General features: G+C 34.7%; 1 protein-coding gene across 1 annotated transcript in view; it reads left to right on the forward strand.

Annotated features, from left to right (window-relative positions):
• Alg9 (alpha-1,2-mannosyltransferase Alg9) overlaps positions 1 to 21083 on the forward strand; it is a 246190-nt gene that overhangs the window by 89268 nt on the left and 135839 nt on the right. Inside the window, exon 7 of the mRNA XM_090410879.1 lies at positions 1406 to 1493. Within this exon, the coding sequence (XP_090267005.1) occupies positions 1406 to 1493 (88 nt within the window). The remainder of the gene's footprint in view (positions 1 to 1405; positions 1494 to 21083) is intronic.

A 21083-nucleotide genomic window follows, 5' to 3' on the forward strand; every position in this document is an offset into this window, starting at 1 on the left:
TTGCTAACCTTCATACCATATCTACTACAACAGTTATTCAATTTAGTCAGGGAATCTTGCAGACTTGTAGCGGATTTATTTAGAAGTATAATATCGTCTGCATAAAGCAAAGAGCTGACATTAACATCTCTTTGATATCATGTTTAATACCACTTTCCTTCATAATGTGATCCATATAGATAATGAATAACAGAGGGGATAATGTACATCCTTGTCTCACACCAGATTTAATATTAAACCATCTTTCTGTACTTCCTTCATTTCTAACTGCTGACTTACAACTCAAATAAAGACTAAGTATTGCTTGATATAATGCCCCATTGATACCATATAACTATAGCATATTGAATAGCTTCTCTCTTGGCACCTTGTCATAGGCCTTTTCCAGATCGACAAAACTTAAATACAGATCTTTGTTATATTCCCATGATTTCTCAACTATTTGTCGTAAAGTGAAGATCTGATCCTGACAGCCTCTATTTGGCCTGAATCCAGCTTGTTCTTCACCCAGCTTTTCTTCCATGATTCTTCTCAACCGTTTTTCAAGTATACTTGCATAGATCTTGCCAGGAACACTCAGTAGGGAAATATCTCTGTAATTCTCACATTCAGTTTTATTTCCCTTTTTATATATGGGTACTATGAGAGCTCTACTCCAATCATCAGGAATTTGTCCCTCTGTCCAGGCTTTCTGAACTATGCAGTGCAGCCACTGTAAGACTTTTATACCACCATATGTCTGCATTTCTAGTCGAATATCATCTACTCATGCTGCCTTTCCACATTTCAAGTCTCTGATGGCTTTTTGTACTTCAAGTATGGATATGTATTCCAGACTGCATGCCTGGTCAGTGTTTTTTACCACATGCCGTCATCACGGCTTGTTTCATTTAGCAGTTTTTCAAAGTAATTACTCCATACTTCAAGGATATCTTTTTCTCAAATATCGTTTTCATGTCATCTTTATCATCTCTAACTCCTTTTACAGCACTCTTTCCTCCATTTCTAAGCTTCTTCGACAACCTCCAGAATATTTTGCCACCTTCTTGATATTTATTGTAATGTATTTCTATATATCAAAAATATCACTTATGTGAAATTCAGGAATTCTTGTAATGTGCAGTTTAATTTCTCTGGTTAAAATAGTTAAAAAAGTTAGTTAAAATCCATGTTAATAAATTCATATTTAGACAGTGTCATTGACACACCTGTTGTAGAACATTAAAAATTATGAAAATTTGCTGTCTTTGTTGGTAAATATGAAATATGTATAAAATATTTATTTATAAAATAAATATAAAATAATAAAATTTCACTCTAAAAACAAATTTAGAGTAATTTTATCAGCTAAAAATATATAAATATACTACTACTGACTGCTAAATCCTTCAATTTTTATCTGCAGGTTACCATTAGCATATGATGTTGTTATTGAAAAAAGAAAAATGCTATTCTTTATAAAATGGAGCTGTATATCCCTTGTGACAATTCTTGTAAGTGTATTCATGTATTCAATAATATTCATGCATTAGCCTATATGCACACAATTGCCTCTAATAAATAAATGCACAAAAATAGAGAACAATGATTGGTAATACTAAGACAATTTATGTGAATTCATTAGCCTCTATAAACAAGTAGCCCATTCATAAAGTGATTTCATGCACAAACTTTGTTTGCTTACACTTGGATAAAGTATTAAACCAAGAATATAATTCTTGGCGTGTTTAAGTTAATGATTGGTAATGAGTTGGCTCTCGAACCATAGTCGTCATAAATTATACTTGCGAGAAATTATACGCTTGTTTAATACTTTACCCAAACAAAAGTAACTTGAAGATACTTCTCATTGCATGAGAAGTATCTTTCAAGGTATGGCTCCCACTGATGAGACCTCTATAAATTGTAACCATCCTGGGTAGTGACTCCATCCCATAATGCATAGCAATGCACGTGTCAAAAAGAAGTGTGTGTTTTGCATTATGAAATACTAAAGCAATTGATGCAAGCCTCTAAATACAATTATACTATTTGTGAAGATACTTCTAATGTAAACTCTTTTTGCTTACACTTGGGTAAAGGATTAAACAAGAACATAATTTCTTGGCAAGTATAATTTCCTCTTGTAACCAAGTAAAAAAGCTTTCTATGACTATCTCTAATCCAGAGTATTTTAAACATAAGGTGATACACCTTTTTTCTGCTTGTATATGCAAAATATGACTCTCTAATAATTCAACCTTGATATCTTTCTAGGTCTGGCTCCCACTAATGAGACTTCAGTAAAGGTTGAAACCAGACTGGGTAGTGACCCTTATCATAATGCAAATCATGATTGATGGATGCATTTGAATGAGTTGAGTGTTGGGAATTTATCAAGGCTATTATTTACTGAGAAGGCACAGAATCAAGAATTTAATGTAGTTAACAGTCATAGGCTTCTTTGATTATTAGCTACATTATTGACAGGAAGAAGATGGATACAATGTTGAAGATGTGGTAGGACAAGGTGATAGACGGCATAAAGGTGAGGATGAGACGTATTAATGCCGATCAGGGAAATTGAAGTGGTAAGACTGAAGAGAGAGAGAAGGGTGTGGAATAGTGGCTAGAGTAGGGAACGTTGGTGCTGGTAGAATGGCCTCAAAGACATGGATTGTTATGTTTGAACATACAGATGTAAGAGATATTTGAAATTAGAGAGCTGAGTTTGTTTCATTGATCGAGTCTATGTCCAAAAATAATCAGTATAATTGAAACTTGGTTGTCTGAGGATGATGTGATGTTGAAAATGGAAGGATAGGAAAATGAAAAGAGCACAAGATAAGGGAGGGAAGTACTGTTAATAATTGCAGAGGAATTGTGGCCACAAAGTGTGGAAATTGATAGTACATGTGCTGATTTTTAATATGTATGGTGTGAAGTTGAAATTTACAACCTAGTATATCTGATAGGATGCTATTACAGATTGGGGAATGTAGATAATACTGATGATGAAATGTTTAATCAAATTAATTGGGCATATAAAAAGGTGAGCCTCATGGGAGACTTGAATTACAGGAATATAGAATGCAAGGAGACTTCTTGTTCCTGTGTACAGGAACAAGAAGAGTGAGTGGGTTGAATTTCTGAGGATAAATTTCTCAAGCTGTATGTGACTGAAGCAACTAGAGGTTTTAGTGTTTTGGATTTGGTAATAACTTCACAAGATGTAGTTGTTAATGAGGTATTAACATTGCCCCCAGTTGGTGAGAGAGTAATCATGAGGTACTTGTTTGGAAATTGGTGCAACAAGAAAAGGCTACTGCCAAAAAAAAGGATATATGTGGAATTATAAGGTGGGTGATTATGGGAAGCTCTGTCATTAATATGTTGGGTAGATGAGCTGTGCAGAAAAAATGTTAATAGTGCATGGAAATTCATAAGGCAGTACCTGACAGAAGCAATGTATAATTGCATACCAAGGGTTAAGCGAGTAAATAGAGTAGGAGTGAAATGGATGAACAGTGAAGTCAAGCAATCTGTGTTGGAAAAGAAAATGTTATAGAGGAGGTACAAGATAGTTTGGTGACAATCAGATCCATGAGGAGTATAAAGTGCAGACTAGGAAGGTGACCAGCCATGACTCCCCCACGGGCAAAGTGTATCAAACCATGTAATTAGTCGCATGTTTTTAGCCGGTATAAATTGGAGGAATATGATGCTTCTAAGTCAGTGCAACTGTGTCTGGATGAAATGGCTGCGAGAAGTGAAATGATGGAGTTTGAAAGAGGCATTCTGATAGCAAGCCTTGTTATAGTCCTATCTGTTCAGCAAATTGTTAATAAATTGAGCCATCCCAGGTCAATTATCAGTGATACAATACTCAGATGGAAGCACAGAGTCAGCTGCAAGTGCTACGCAAAGTGGACAACCCACCACACTCACCGAACATTAACTTGCTACAAAGGATAATATGTAAAAACCACCATTCCTCAGTCAGTATGTTGAATGCAGAGTTCTAGGCATCAACTGGAACACGAATCTGCACAAAAACATTTAAAACCTAGACTCACAACATGGGTTTTGGTAGGAATGCAATATACAAGCCTCACATTACCTGCACCAACATGAAGCATCATCTTCAGTGGTGCAAAGAGTGTGTACAGTGGGATGTGGATCCTTTCTTTTAGGCTTACACTGTGATCTGAATACATTTTGGAAAATTATGGAGACAACTACCGTGTTTGAGTAAAACTTTAGTTTAATGTAAACTAAGATCCACTTTCAACGTTTCGACCTTTATATCAAGGTCATCTTCTGGAGCATATGCACTATATACAGAAAACAAGCTACACTACAATCTAATGGTTTGTTAAAGTTACTGACCAACCGTTACAACAATTATTGGCCTGACCTCTGGCGAAGAAAAAAAAATGAAAAATAAAAATATACATCAACTCTAGAGTCCTATTAGTAATATTATCTACTGGTTGTAAAATTACATTGGGAGCAACAACAAGTCTATGTGTGTGTATATATATATATATATATCAAAAAAAAAAAAATCAGCTAACGCCTTTTTATTCCCGTATATGGGGAGTAGGCGAGGCCATTTAGCCCTATCTAACTTTTGGAGACTGAGTGGGCAGTTCAATCTCCACTGGTACCAATCAGAGATAGATGGCCCAAGGCTATCACTAATTAAGCGGTACACAGTGAAGAGAGACGGCTCAAATGTGCCGCCATCTCATGGTCCCTAACACAATATATTTAATGTCTGAAATAATGTGGGTTCTACGGTCGATTTTCTTGAGTTTACGGGACAAAAAACCCGAGTTTCCAGGAGGAAAAACCCGCTTGCCCATGCCAGAGATCGACTCACTCGGGAACCGGTCGAAAAAAAGCTTAGAAAAATTTCCTCTAGTCACCGACTAGACTCAAAACCAAGTCTTCCTTCGTGTGGCCAAGCGCCGTGGTGTGCAAATGCCACATCCACTGAGCTACACTGGCTTATATATATATATATATATATATATATATATATATTAACACCATGATCATACATATACATTCCAACCAGTTCGTATGGAATGGTTTCCAATACTGGCTGAAGGTTGCCTAGAGTCCTGACATATGCTGGATACTACGTGTTAGGTGGGCTGAATGTGTGCCATCCAGATTCTTGGAATTTTCATGCCGCCATTATTGTTGATATTTGGGTGGTTTATCAGAATTTCGCAGGCTTCCTTAAATTTTCTTTCATACCAGGTTTTAGTATGGTATAAAGAGTGGGTACTTTTCCAATCGATTTGGTGTATGGTGTTGAGAGCGTGATCTAAGAGGCCTGCTTCACCAAAATGGTTATATTTAATGTGTCTTATCTGTTCTTTCTTACGTATAGGGATTGTACATCCTGTTTCACCAATATATGGTAAGTTTCAGGTGCAGTGGATGCAATAAACTCCAGCATGTGCTAATAGTGGAAGGAGAGGATCCTTAGAGGAGTTGAATATGTTTTTAAGTTTAGTAGTTGGTTTGAAGGTGGCATTGGGGTTATAATGGTGGTGTAGGATTCTGTTGATTTTTTCCGATAACCCTTTAATGTATGGGATGGCTATGATTTTACTATAGTCCAGATTCCTTTTTGTTGATGTTTTATGAAGTATTTTATTGATAGTATTTTTGTTATAGCCATTATTTATAAATGTGTCGCTGATGATTTTTAGTTCCTGTTTCAGAGCTTGCTGGTTGGAGCAAATTATTATAGCTCTGTTTTTAAGGTGTTAATGACTTCATATTTTTGTGATGGGTGGTGGTATGAATTAGCATGTATGTATTGGCCAGTGTGTGTGTGTCGGTTTGCGGTAGACCGTGAAGGATAGACTGCCTGAAGGAAGATGTGTGACCAGTGTATCTAGGAACGAGAGCAAGTTCTGATTTTCAATTTCAATGGTAAATTGTATGCGTTCATGTTGTTTGTTCAGGTGGCTAAGGAATGTGTTTAGCATTTGTTGCCCATGTGGCCAGATAACGAACACATCGTCAACATATCTAAGCCACACTGTAGGTTTTAGAGTGGCTGAGTCAAGAGCACTTTGTTCAAAAGTTTCCATATAGAAGTTAGCGATTGGGGGGGGGGATAGTGACAAGCCCATGGCTGTTCCTTCTTTTTGTAGGTAAAATTTATTTTGCCACACGAAGTAACTGGACCGTAGTACGTGGGCAAAGAGGGTCGTAATGTCTGGCGGAAATTTGTTCCGTAGTAGAAAGATTGTGTCATTGATTGGGACATTTGTGAAAAGGGCAGAAACGTTGAAACTGACTAATAAGTCAGCTTTGTCGAACGTTATGTTTTTAATTTTGTTTATAAAGTGTTGTGTGTTCTTTATGTAGGAGGGGGAATACTGTACCAACTCCTTGAGTGTTGATGCTAATTTCTTGGCTAAGTGGTAATTAGGGCTATCTATTCCTTCCACAATAGGTCGAAGTGGCACATTTTGTTTGTGTACTTTCGGGACACCATATATTTTGAGAGAGCAGGTGTGGCATAGTGGGATATAAGTTTTTTAACCGTGTCTGATGGCCATGAAGTGACAAACTTAAGTAGTTTCTCTGTTTTATTCTTTATCCGGTTTGTTGGGTTATAGTTTACCAGCTGATAGGTGCTGTTATCGGATACTAGTTGATTCATCTGATGGATGGATGTTGACCTGTCAAGGACAACAATGGCATTGTCTTTATCCGATTTCGTTATAATGATGTCTTGGTTGGCTTTCAATGACTTTATTGCTGCTAATTCCGTTTTTGTAAGATTGTTATGTACGGTTTTCTTATTGTTCAGAACATTGCTGGTTTCTAATCATATTTTATCGGCTATATTGTTGGGTAGGGACCTAATCCCTCTTTCTATGTGGTAAATAAAATCCAATTTATTATTATTATTACTATTATTACGGGCAACTCCAGGGAGTCATTAGACTCATCGAGGGAGGCCCCAAATCATATTCATCACAACTATTTGACATTCATACAGTATCTATCATACAGTATTCATACAGTATATATTTGGGGTGCTTAAGGGTCAAAGCTGTATAACTGAGAGGAGACCTCCACATGGCCTTAAAGGAATGCGGAGAACCGACCAGGGCTTCTGACCTAATGTCCAATCCTCACCTTCTCGTGGTGCACCCTGTTGGGTATCTACTTTGATACTGAACGAACAAGGATGGGCTGGCAATTTGGGACTTAGCCGACCAAATTGTATTCTTATTGGTTAAACCAAAATAAAAAATGATGGTACAACATGACAAAATTTCATGCCGGCTGGGGCGTCGCCCGGTTAAACAAGGTCCCCGTTGTTTTCGCCAGGGAACCAGGGCGAACAGCGAAAAGTCAGCTACTGGAACAAATCTGAAAACAAACCCCAACTCAACATCACCAGAGTTAAAGATCGGTACTATCAACGTAAGAAGCCTGAATGGCAAAGAAATGGAGCTAGCTGAGGAATTAGATAAGTACCAGATCGACATAATAGGGGTGACTGAAACAAAAAAGACAAAAACTGGTGAGATCTTTCTGAGCAATAAATACAAAATGTTATATTCAGGCAATGACAATCAAGGAAAAGAAGGAGTAGCCATAGTATTCAACACAAAATATGAGGCTAATCTTCTTGAATGGCAGTCAGTCTCAAGTTGAGTAATGTGGGCAAATATGAGAATGGGGAACTGGACAATGAGACTTATTTGTGCCTATGGTCCCACAGAAGGTTCTACTAAGGTAGAAGTGGAGGAATTTTTTGAGGCTTTAGAAAAAGCAACTGACACAATGAAAAAGGAAAAGTTGGTCCTTGTTGGGGATCTAAATAGTAGAGTAGGAAATGATTGTGAGACATACAAAAATATTTTGGGAAAATTTGGAGAAAAGAGCAAAGCTAATAATAATGGCAAATATCTGTTGGATTTCTGCTCAGGACATGGACTGGTTATTACTAACACCATGTTCCCACATAAAAATGTGCACAAATTCACATTGAGAGAAGAGGCTAGGAATAAGAAAAGTCTCATTGACTATGTTATTGTTGATAGTGATGTTTTCTCCTTGGTGCAGGACACCAGAGTGTACACAGGATTTGAAATTGGAAGTGATCCCTATTTAGTCTTGAGCAGGATAAAATTGAATTTCATATTGAAAAGAATAACATGTAAGAAAGTATTAAAGCGAATAAAAGTTGAGCAGCTATCAGATGTGAACTGTAGACTAAAATACAGAAATATTATTGACAAGAAAATGAAAGAGTTTGAGAACAGGAATCAAACCTTGGAGATTCAGTGGCAAACTCTGAAGGAAACATTGATTGATTCTGCCAGAGAAGCATGTGGTGAGGTTGTGTGCAAGGATAAAAAAATCAGAACTCCCTAGTGGACACAGGAAGTTAAAGAGGCAGTGAAGGAAAAGAAGAAAGCATATCAAAAGTTCCTGGCAAATAAGTCAGCTTTTACTCTTACAGAATACAGAGACAAATGTAAGAAAGCTAAACAGTGTGTAAAACTTGCTAAACAAAAGTCATGGGAGGACTTTGGCAAGAATATAGAAAATAAATATCAAGAAGGTGGCAAAATATTCTGGAGGTTGTTGAAGAAGCTTAGGAATGGAGGAAAGAGTGCTGTAAAAGGAATTAGAGATGATAAAGGTGAAATGAAAACAGGAGAAAAAGATATCCTTGAAGTATGGAGTAATTACTTTGAAAAACTGCTAAATGAAACAAGCAGTGATGACAGCACAATGATAAAAAACACTGACCAGGCATGCAGTCAGGAATACATATCCATACTTGAAGTAGAAAAAGCCATCAAAGGCTTGAAATGTGGAAAGGCAGCAGGAGTAGATGATATTCGACCAGAAATGCTGAAGTATGGTGGTATAAGAGTCTTACAGTGGCTGCACTGCATAGTTCAGAAAGCCTGGACAGAGGGACGAATTCCCGATGATTGGAGTAGAGCTCTCATAGTACCCATATATAAAAAGGGAAATAAAACTGAATGTGAGAATTACAGAGGTATTTCCCTACTGAGTGTTCCTGGCAAGATCTATGCAAGTATACTTGAGAAACGGTTGAGAAGAATTGTGGAAGAAAAGCTTGGTGAAGAACAAGCTGGATTCAGGCCAAATAGAGGCTGCCAGGATCAGATCTTCACTTTACGACAAATAGTCGAGAAAGCATGGGAATATAACAAAGATCTGTATTTAAGTTTTGTCGATTTGGAAAAGGCATATGACAAGGTGCCAAGAGAGAAGCTATTCAATACGCTGCAGTTATATGGTGTCAATGGGGCATTATATCAAGCAATACTTAGTCTTTATTTGAGTTGTGAGTCAGCAGTTAGAATTGAAGGAAGTACAGGAAGATGGTTTAATGTTAAATCTGGTGTGAGACAGGGATGTACATTATCCCCTCTGTTATTCATTATCTATATGGATCACATTATGAAGGAATGTGGTATTAAACCTGATATCAAAATTGGAGATGTTAATGTCAGCTCTTTGCTTTATGCGGATGATGTTATACTTCTAAATAAATCCGCTACAAGTCTGCAAGATTCTCTGACTAAATTGAATAGCTGTTGTAATAGATATGGTATGAAGGTCAGCAATAAAAAGACAAAGACATTGAAAATAGGCAGAATCATTGAAAATGTCAACTGTGTTGTGAATGGAGAACCTGTGGAACAAGTAAAACATTTCAGCTACTTAGGCACAATTTTTACTGAAGATGGTAAACTAAATATAGAAATAGACAACAGAATCAGCAAAGCTGGTATCGTGGGAAGTCAATTGAATAAATTCATATGGAATAAGAAAGAAATTAGTCGGAACACTAAATTAGCTGTATACAAGACTGTGTTCAAACCAATTTTAACTTATGGATCTGAGAGCTGGGTCAGAAGTAAAACACTTGACCAAAGACTAGAGACCGCAGATATGAGAGTCCTGAGAAAGATTAGAGGTATGAACAGATGGCATCAATGGCAATATCATATTAAAAATGAGGATATTAGGAAAGAACTTGACATTGTCAGCATCCAGGAATGCGTTAGCAGAGCTAATCTCAGATGGTATGGTCACTTAAATAGAATGGGAGAGGAAAGATTAGCAAAACAAGTGTTCTCTGCCAGGTTGGCAGGAAAACGACCCAGAGGAAGACCAAGATATAGGTGGATTGATACGGTACAAAGTGCCTTAGACGATAGAAATATAAGATCTGATAATGTTGGAGTCTTGACAAGTAACAGACTGATTTGGAGGAAAATTGTAGATAGGAAGTTAGTAATAATGTAGTTTTTTCATGTAGTACTGTTATATCCTGTACACCCCTTGAGGGTACATGGCAGGAATTTGATGATGATGATGATGATGACAGTATCTATCATACCTCGCCTTAAACTCATTCACTGTCACAGCATCCACTACAGACTCAGGGAGCGCATTCCACTCATTCACTACTCTAAAAGTAAAGAACCCAGCTCTAACACCTTTACTAACCACACTTTTGCTAACTTTACTAACCACATTTATTGACCTTTTTAGGTGCTATTGCGTAGTTAAGGCTTTTTTCAAGTAGTGCAAGTTGGCTTGATAAGTTGATCACATGGTTCTTGCTTGCAGGTGGTTGGTGGCTCCTTGTCTCTCTTGTTTGTTGTTTACTAGGGAGGAGATCTCCTGATTGGTTGGATTCATATAATTGGCAGCCATGTTTCGCCGTTGTTTCAAAATGTGAAATTTGGCCTTGAGTTTTGCTTTATTATTTTCCAGGATATATTTGGCTGAATTGTCAGTAATTCTTTCAAATACTTGTAGAATATCTGGATTTATATAGCCCGATAGTTCGGATTGCAATTTTGAAACCAAATTTTGAGTTATTGCTAGGTTTTGGCAGGGCGTTTGGATTTGCTCTCTAAGCATTGCTTTCTCTGTGCGGTCATATATACGAAGTGCTTTAGCGGACTTAAATTTCTTTTTCAGCTTAATGGGATGTGGAAGATTGGAAAGCTGTGTCATAGAGCAACAAAGTTACACCCTCTACTGAGCAGGTGGATGCCCATTGAACGTCTTTTCCCAGAATGCATAATCCTAACTATGAAATTCAGGGGTGGCAGCGTGATGGTATGGTCCTGTTTTTCCTGGTTTGGCCTCAGACCTCTGTTTGTGATGACATGAATATTGACCTCTGAGAGGTATCTGAACAGCGTGGACAATGCAATGCTTCTTACTTTGTGGTATTTCTACAGCTGAAAGCTTAGACTGCTCACTGCTATTGATGAAAAGAAAGAACTCTTCCATAAAATCCTCACTAAGGAGTATGAAGCAGTAGTGCAGTATACATCATCAAATCTTGATTCATTTTTTCAGTCATTTGATTGATTAGCAAACATTGTAAACAGAAATTCTGATATTTCTTTTACAAACTGATACAGTATTTATGTCAAAATAATTTCTTTTTTAATTTATATTAATCATAGCTTCTCTGACACAGTTATCTTGGAAAGAAAGAAAAATTTGAATTTTAAAAATATGTATAGTATGCTACATGAGCATTCAACATTCTTTTTGATGAGAGGGAGTTACTCACTTATTTTCAACATGTAGATATTTCGGATTATGATTTATTTTCAAAACCATTCACAAGACAGTTGAAAGCATATTCACTTGGATAGGGTAGTATGTACTCATACATTTATTTGGCAATTTATTGAAGTGTACCTACTTCAAAATTGCCACATATCAAAACTAGTAGTAAATATTCTTCTTTGTACTTATAAGGAAATATTTACTTACTTACTTAAATAAAAATTAAGTAAAGAAGCAAGGGATTCGATACCATCTGAAATGATTCTACACTCATTTCTTAAATGTGGAATAATTAATTCAATGGATGGATCCGAAGATCACGTCATATACGAAAGCGAGGATGACGCACAACAAAACGGAGAGCATGAAGTCGATGACAGCAACTGCTACAGATGAATTTATAAATGAAATGTTTGATGACTCAAAAGATGAAGAAGAATTTAAAGGATTTTGACATTTTGTTTTAAAATAAATATTTCTTTCGTTAATTCATATTGTATTAATTATAATGTTATGGAACAAGATTAACAGATCGCATTATAAGTGGACATGGCATTTTAAGGCTAGTTTTCAAACGAAATTTCTAGTTCGCATTATACGTTGATCGCATTATACGCGATAATATACAGTAACTGTTTTAGAAGTTCTTGTGTGCGAACTTTGTCATCATTTTCTATTACATTCAAAGTTTCACTAAAATACTGTTTCCAGCAGTCTTCCTGTTTGTTTATTAACAACTTTCGATTTTTATCCTTTATGCAAGTCTCTAATTTCTTTTTCTTTCCAGATAATTTTCACGATACAGCAATCCCTCGATTAATATGCCTAATGTGTTCTTAAAAACAGGCTTCTTAATCGAAAAGACACTAATCGAATATAATAACCTATGGGAAAAAGTATAATTCGTTCCTCAAATTTCTTTTTTGACCCTTAATTTTTTTTATAAAAGAATTAGGGTAAATCTCAAGGCCTAGTTAGAGGAAAGCCATGAAGCTGAAAGACAACAAAACATATTTAGAATGTAAATTTATTATTCTACTTATCAACGAATTGAGCTAATATAGTTTGGGAGGGGGATTTCTGTTTCTTTTTTTTCATACAACTGACGGTATGGCCCTATTGCCTCTTCTACTAATTTTAGTGTTTCTCTCTTCATTAGGATCACCCTCTAAGCACTGCTGCTTAAAAACTTCGATTGTACGGAAACGAAAAATATTTTCACATTGTTTCTGTGAAATCTCTTTGGGCTTGTCAGTGATTAAATTTTCTTCACATTTTTCAGGATCTTCCATCCGTGCATCTAAATTTAGCAGGTAGGAATCACTCAATTTCTCAGAATAAGGTTTAATTAACTTGCATTCATTTGAAAAGCCTCTAAATTCATTTGCACAATGTGGAAGAATGTGCTTCCAAATGGCTCGCATATTTCTAGCAGCAATTTCATTTGACTTTGCAACTTTATAACCAGTCTGAGATTTCTCTGATTTGGCCAGAAAAGTCTTGGAAGGCATTCGCTTCCAAAAAAAGGCCAGTTTCATCAGCATCAAATATTTCCTGGTCACAATAGCCCCCCTTCTTCCACAGTTTTCTTCAAAATCTCTCGATACATGTTGCAGCCACCTCCTTATCTGCACTTGCAGCTTTGCCTGTGACTAGAACATTATGTAGGCTATTTTCTTTTTGAAACACTCAAACTACCCAGCACTAGTGCGGAATTTTTATTTTCCATCGTTGATAGCCCTTTCTTTCAAGGTTGCAAAGAGACTTAATGCTTTTAATTTAATAAGGTCAGTACTTAACGGGATCTGTTTTTGGTTACAATCTTAGCCTTACCTTTCTCTTTGTATTCTGCAAGCTTTGCTTAAAATTGCTCATATAGTTGATTCACCAATTTTTGTGTTCTTGTCCAATATATTCCTATCTTTGCTCTGGACTCGCCTTGTTCATTTTTCTTTATTATTTCAAGTTTTTCTTCAAATGAGGTTACTTTTTATCATTTTTGCACTTCCACTTTTTTGCTCACTAATTCTTTTATTCATGATGAAGGGTTGGGAAAATACTTTAAAATAAAAAAGTAAGGAAAACAGTTGCAAAGGAACTATGAGATATGATCAGCAAAATGCTATGTCATTAGCAGACAACATTAATTTTCGAAGTAAATTTGGAACATAGTGTATTTCCATGTAAATTATGTAGAAATCCATTAAAAAATAACTTTGTAAAATGTTTTAAATTGGTAACTAAATTATTTCATCCTGGTGAGTGATTTTTTAAAATAGTTAGCCATAAAAAAATTATAGATAGAAATTTTTTTAATCTGTAACATGTATTTTTAAGATGTATATATAGGCTCACCAATCGAATTTTAGAGGTGCACTAATCGAATTTGGGTATAGAAAAAAAAATGACACCCTAATCGGAGTTACATTAATCGAGGGATTGCTGTATTAAGTTGTCCCATGTCTGCTGCTCTGTGTGCCTCCATTGTCAGATTTTGTATATAAAGCCTTTGTATTGTTTTGTAGTATTTTTATTCTTTTCCTTTCCTCGATTAAATTCCAAGTTTTTTGGATAATCCATTCTTTGTTTATTTTTCCTCCAGTCATCATAAAAAAGTCATCTTTAAAAGTTCTTTAGCACAGTCATTATAAGCATCTTGAAACTTTTTCCATTTATCGTTTATTCTCTTTTGACAGTCATTTTCTTCTTCATCCATTTGCTCCAGTTTTGTGAATCTGTTTCTAATTGATGTGATGAACTGTTTTTTTTTAATTTCTTTGTTATTTAGTTTTGCTATATCATAACTATTTCTATTTTTTCTCTCATTGGTTTTATTTGCTTTAAGTTTTAATCTTAGTTTGGCTAGTACTAAGAAATAATTTGACCCAATATCTGCTCCTCTTCTTACCTTGACATCCAGAAGTGATCTTCTGTATTTTCCATTTATTATTACATAATCAATTTGGTTTATGGATATCTTTGTGTTTAAAAAAGGCTACCTCCAACAACTAGGTCATTTATCTTGCACAATTCTATTAATCTTTCACTATTTTGATTTATTCTGCCAAAAGCTTCTTTTGCTATTGCTTTGCAATTGTCTTGGGTTTTTCTTCCTATTTTTGCATTAAAAATATCATGTTTTGTATAGCTTTTTTGCAGTTGTTCATAAAATTTTTCCTTTTTCTCACCATCAGCATCATTTGTAGGTGTGTAGATTTACATTATTGACATTTTGACATGTTCAGTTAAAGCATGTAGTAATGATTCTGTCATTTACAGGTTCCCATTCAATAAGGCAACTTTTAGCCTTTTTATTTAGTATTAGTGCTACTCCTTTAACGTGTCTGTTTTCACGAGCAGAGTATAGGACTGTATGTTTGTCTCCAGTTGCCATCTGTCCAAAACCTATCCATCTGAGCTCACTAATTTCCAGAATGTCTATATCATAAGCATTCATTTCTGAGATAGCCTGTCTTGTTTTTCCAGTTTCATATAAGGTTCTTATATTCTATGTCGCAAATTTCAAGTTACATTTTGGCTACACCATTGACTCTTTTTCCATCTTAGAGCTTCCAAAAGGCTTTCACTCTGAGACTTCATTTTTGCTGTTTTTACTTCTCAGCTGTGATAGTTGTTGCTGTCTGGTGTCTAGAGTATTGTGTTCCTTTTATTAGTTATGGTTTGTTGAGGATTCTTAGTTTCCACAATTATTTGGTTTTTATTGGAAAGGAGGATTAGCCCTTTCCCAAACCCTCCTCCTTTCTCAACCAGGCTTGGACTGGCTATTTATGATATGATATGGCAGAGTTACCTTAAGAGAATATAGAATAATAATAAGAAAAATGTGTAGTGTTTTCTTTTTTCATTGAATCATTGTTTCAGAACCAAATGTTATTTATAATGGCTTTCTTTCAAAAGGAAGTGCACAAGATTATTTTCTTGCTCTTTTTGCCAACTGAACATCAAAATACAAAGTGATCTATAAGTCATGAAGGGGTTTAAATATTTAATAACTTTTTTACTTATTAATTATTTTTGTTGTTGTTGTTATAATGAAATACAAAATCTGAAGGTTTTTTTTATTAGTTAATAAGTTATTCACCTTTTAAATCCCTTTGTGGCTTATGGGTCACTCTATAATTATAAGAATTCATCATCATCACGAACCATGGGCTCACTGCCTGTTGGTGTCCGAAGCCTCCTTCACTATCTTCTTCCACCTTTCTTTGTCCAGTGCACAGTGTTGCAGTTTCTGTGCACCCATTCCACACCAGTCCTTTATGTCATCTATCCATTCTCTGCATGGTCTAAATCTTCTGTTTACACCATCCATAATACCTTTATCTTCCAGTCCTCACTCATTCTACAGATGTGTCCAAATAATTGCAGCTTCCATTTTATAATCTTCTGCATTAGATTCTCTTTTGATTGTATCTTCCGATAGAGCTCTTCATTTGTGATTTTCTGTACCCATCCTATTCTTAGAATCTTTCTGTAGCAAGTTCTTTCAAATGCCAAAATTCTTTTTCTTGATTCCTTATTTATTACCCATTCTCGTAGACAGGCTTATACGTTGGTTATGCATTATTAAAACACTTAAGGAATTGAACAACGTAGTTAAGGATATAAATTAAATTAAACTTTAATAAATATTTTCTAATATTTCGGCAACTTACAAAAAGGAACTTACAAAAAAAGTTACGTGCACGTAGGCACTACAACACAGAAACTGGTTCAATTTAATTTATATCCTTAACTACGTTGTTCAATTCCTTAAGTGTTTTAATAATTTATTACCCATGTTTCAGATCCATACAGTACGCTGCTAAAGATGCATGTTTCCAGTACTTTTAATTTTGTTTGCACTGATCACTTTACTTTTCCAGATGTTATCCATGGCCTTCAGATTTGTTCTTCCCTTTGCAATCCTGATCTTTATATCTTTTTTACAGTCCAAATCATACGTCATTTTACTTCCCAAATATGTGAATTGTTCTATATTTTCTATATTAATTCCATCCACTTGTATTTTTTGTTTCATGTTCTTCTCACCAAATACCAGTGTCTTTGTTTTTTCCAATTTCATAATGCTCGAATCTCTTCCCTTCCTCATTTAACTGTTTCAGTGTTTTTTGTAGTTCTCTTTCATCTTCTTCAATAATAACAATGTCATCTGCAAATCTCAGATTGTTAATTCTCATTCCGTGTACAGATATTCCTTTTACATCTCCCTTCATTTTGATCATTGCTCTTTTTAAATGTGTGATGAAAATGCTTGGTGATATTGGGTCCCTTTGTCTAGCATCTCTGCTTGTTCTAAACTATTTCCCCAAATCATCACCTATTCTCACTAAAAAACACACACTAACCACAGTAATGACAATTTAATTCTTAAATATTTCTATAACACGTTACTGCACGCATATTGAGATTCCATTGTAATCATATGCCCTAACTGTATATTATTCCTAGTGTTGTTTGAACTACTGTACTGATGATGTCCCAAGATACTTGGGATTAAATATTTACGAATTAAATAGTCATTATTGTGGTTAGTACGTGTGTTTTTTAGTGATGAATTCACCACAGGTTTCATTATATAAAAACATCACCTATTCTAACTGCTGTAACTGTATTCTGATAAACATCTTTTATTATAGCTATTAGTTTTTTATCAATTCCGTAACCATTGATATTAGAACAACATTCTAGAACTGCTAATGTCAGTACTGTCAAATGCTTTCTGAAAATCAATAAAGCAAGTATATGTTTTTGTTTTTTCTTCTAGCTTTTTTTGCTATTAACCGCATTGTCAAAATCTGTTGAATTGTGCTTCTATCTTTCGTAAATCCTGCTTGCTCATCTGTAGGTATGCTTCCAATTGTGTTCTCAATCTTTCTGTCAATATCATCATCACTTTGCCAAGGTGACTTGTCAAGGCAATCTTTCTATAATTTTTACATTCTAGCTTATTTCCTTTCTTGTATAATGTCAGTAATATTGATTTCACCCACTCCTCTGGCATTTTCCCTTCTTTCCATACCATATTACATAGTTGGTGCATTTCTGTAACCATAATTTCACCACCATATTTAATCATTTCTCCAGTGATGTTATCATTACCAGGACTCTTGTTGTGTTTTAGCTGTCCTATTGCTTTTCCTACCTCTCCTCTTAAAATGTCCATATCATGCTCATTACTGGTGTCCTATTGCTTTTCCTTGTTGTGTTTTAGCTGTCCTATTGCTTTTCCTACCTCTCCTCTTAAAATGTCCTTAAAATTCTGCAATCAGTTTCCCAATGCTATCTAAATCTAGTTTTTCTTCATATAACTCACTACAGTATCTTATCCACCGCTGTACAATTTTTTCTTTAGTCATCAATACTTTGCCTTTTTCATGTTTAATTGTGGTCTGTTTTGGTTGCCACTTTCTATTAATGGTTCTAATCATTTTGTATACCTCCCTTGTTTTATGCTCTCCATAGTACTGTTCTATATTATTGCATTGGACTTCTAACCGTTTCATCTTATCCATTCTTACTGCTTTTTTCACCTCATTACACTTTCTTCTAGATTGCACCTCTGTTTGTTCTGATGTATCTTCAACATTCTTTTCTCCTGTACTAACTTCAGTGTTTCGTGTCTAATCCATTTCTTCTTGCTCTTCTCTTCTTCTGATACTGTTTCTTTAACTGCATCTTCTATCGCCTTCATTACTCTTTTCACTCTTAGATTCGAATTTTTTTCTTTCTCCACACTTTTAAGTTTCTCTTCTAACACTGTTCTGTAACTTCTTCCTATTTCTGCTTCACTTATTCTTGCTGTATCTCTTTGTTTCTGATGATGGAGTTTATATTTCTTTTTTAATTTCAACTTGATGTTTGCAATCACTAAACTATGGTCCGTCTGTATCCGCTCCTTGAAAAGTTCGACACTGTTGTACGGATGTTATTCATCTTCTTTTAATCATAATCTTATCGATCATGTTCTTGATTTTCTCATCATTTGATTGCCATGTCCATTTTCTACACTTCTTTTGCTGAAATCTTGTGTTACAGATCATCTCGTGAGCTACTGCAAATTCTAACATTTTTTCACCTCGTTCATTTCTTTCTCTGAAACCATATTTTCCCATGACTCTTTCCCAACCATCATATTATAAGAATTGCATGGCTGATATTGCTTTAGTTGCATAGTACACAAAGAGCTTAGAAAATACATTATTTGTTTCAGTTCATAATGCATGAATCTTGGAAATGGAAGGGGGGGGGAGAACTTTGCTTCAAGTACTGCAGCTAACATTATACATTATTACAAATATCAGTTGTTTTCTGTAAATCAAAACCATACAAGTGTAGATACCGTAAGCATTCTGTGAAGTGGTTTATAACTAGATTTATAAATTTATTTTTTTCTAAATAAATTTAGAAAAAACAGCAAACTTTTTTAATAAATACCTTCACAATTATTTTGTGAAATAATTGTTTTGTGAAGCAGTTATCCTCAATAAAGATTTTTGAGAGAGAAAAAAAATGTGAATGGTTATATATCCTGCAATCATGCAGTAGTAACAAAAAAAAAAAAAAGATTCTGGCATTTCTTTTACTAGGCTAAAACACTATTTTCTATCAACATCAATGACTACCCCAGATAAAAAATAAAAAACATATATTTAAGAATGAAAGTTTGTCTTATTTTGTCCTTTCATTAACAACAAACTATAATTATGTGATAAAGGACCAGAAATATAAAATATGTTGTACATGTTTAGTCTATATCTCCATTTAAAATTGCGTTTCATTGCATGTACTGTAAAGAATTGTGTACTTGTTCAATGTTGCATAGTAGTGTTCACTTATTATGAAACTATTATTTTATGAAATAATTGTTTCATGAAAGTAAATTTGTTCAAAAAAATTGTTTTATTGAAAATAAAAACCAAACAGTCATCTAACCATAATTAATCATTATTTAAAAAAAAAAATGATTCTAACATTTTGTTTTCTATGGTGACACAAGATTTACATGCAATAATTGAGAGTAACCATATTCCATATACATCAATAGCATTTTCTTTTCTTTTCTTTTTTTCTTTTCTTTATTTTTCCTGAAAAATATTTCAGAATAGAAGATTGTTATTTTCCTGCCATTAACAACAAACTGTAATTATATGATAAAAGGACTAGAAATATATATTGTATACATTTAATCTATATCTCTATTTAAAATTACAGCTACACTTGCGTATACTATAAGGAACTTCACCTTTTGTGCTGCTTAATGTTACAAGTTCTGAGATGCAGCCACAAACATGAGTTAATGTAGCTAAAGGTTCTCCTCTTCTGAGTGTGATGAATTATCACACCTTTTAATGGTGATAATTGGAGGATAGCACTTCTTATCCATGTTTCTCCAACTCTGTCGCATTGTTTGCATCCAATAAACTTAAATCCTACATTATCTATTTTGTGATACAGGTACATTACTGTAATTGTATCACAAAATGGATAAAAACAAAAAAAAATCCTATGGCATCTCCTTATCAACACTTCTCATAACTAGGAGAACTGGACTTCTGAGGTGCAGTATTCCCTCCTTACACATTATAATAGATAAGAAATTATATTCTTCTTTGGTGGGTGAGCACCTGCTGAACAGCTCTGATGAAGGCAAAAAAATTATAACTATTTCTGATTCAGAATATTTTAATAATATTGTGATGCACCATTTTACTACTCATACATAGAAAATGTATGATTTCTGCACTTTAACTTCAGGGTTAAATCTTCCTAGGTCTAGATCGTAGTGATGTGGTTTCCTACTGAAATGGTCTTGACCTAGGAAGATTTAAACCTGAAGTTAAAGTGCAGAAATCATATGTTTCCCATGTATGAGTAGTAAAATGTGCATCACTATATTATTAAAATACTCTGGATCAGAGATAGTTATAATTTTTTTTTTCTGCTTGGTTACAAAATAAATTATACTAGACAAATTATATTCTTGTTTTAATCATATACTCAGATATATCCAAACAAAGTTTATGTATGAGGTATCTTCACAACTAGTCTACTCATGTATCCTAGGTCTAGTTCTCACTGATGAGACCTCAATGACGTTTTAAACTGGCCTTGGTAATGATCCCAAAAGGAAATGCTTTGTATTACCAAATGTGAAGGTAATGCAAAGCATTTCCAATTATCCCTTCCTTATATCCAACATGTGCAAATAAAACATCAAAGAAACTAACATGACAGGAAATAAAAGCCTTCATTCCTCACTATAAGATTTCAATAAATTATTCACTGAAACTTCTTTATCCAGCCCTTGAAAAACTGAAGATCTATAAAATGTACTGCTCTTGCAGCATGTATTATGTCAGCCAAATAGGCCAATCTGGAGATGTGTCTGTCAAAATACATCAAAGATTGAAGAGAAAACACCAATCAGGTCTAGCCTTCTATGCAGTAAA

The sequence above is a fragment of the Typopeltis vanoorti genome, chromosome 21 (assembly GCF_054136105.1).
Source record: "Typopeltis vanoorti isolate ZY-2024b chromosome 21, IOZ_Tvanoo_1.0, whole genome shotgun sequence".
Taxonomy (NCBI): domain Eukaryota; kingdom Metazoa; phylum Arthropoda; class Arachnida; order Uropygi; family Thelyphonidae; genus Typopeltis; species Typopeltis vanoorti.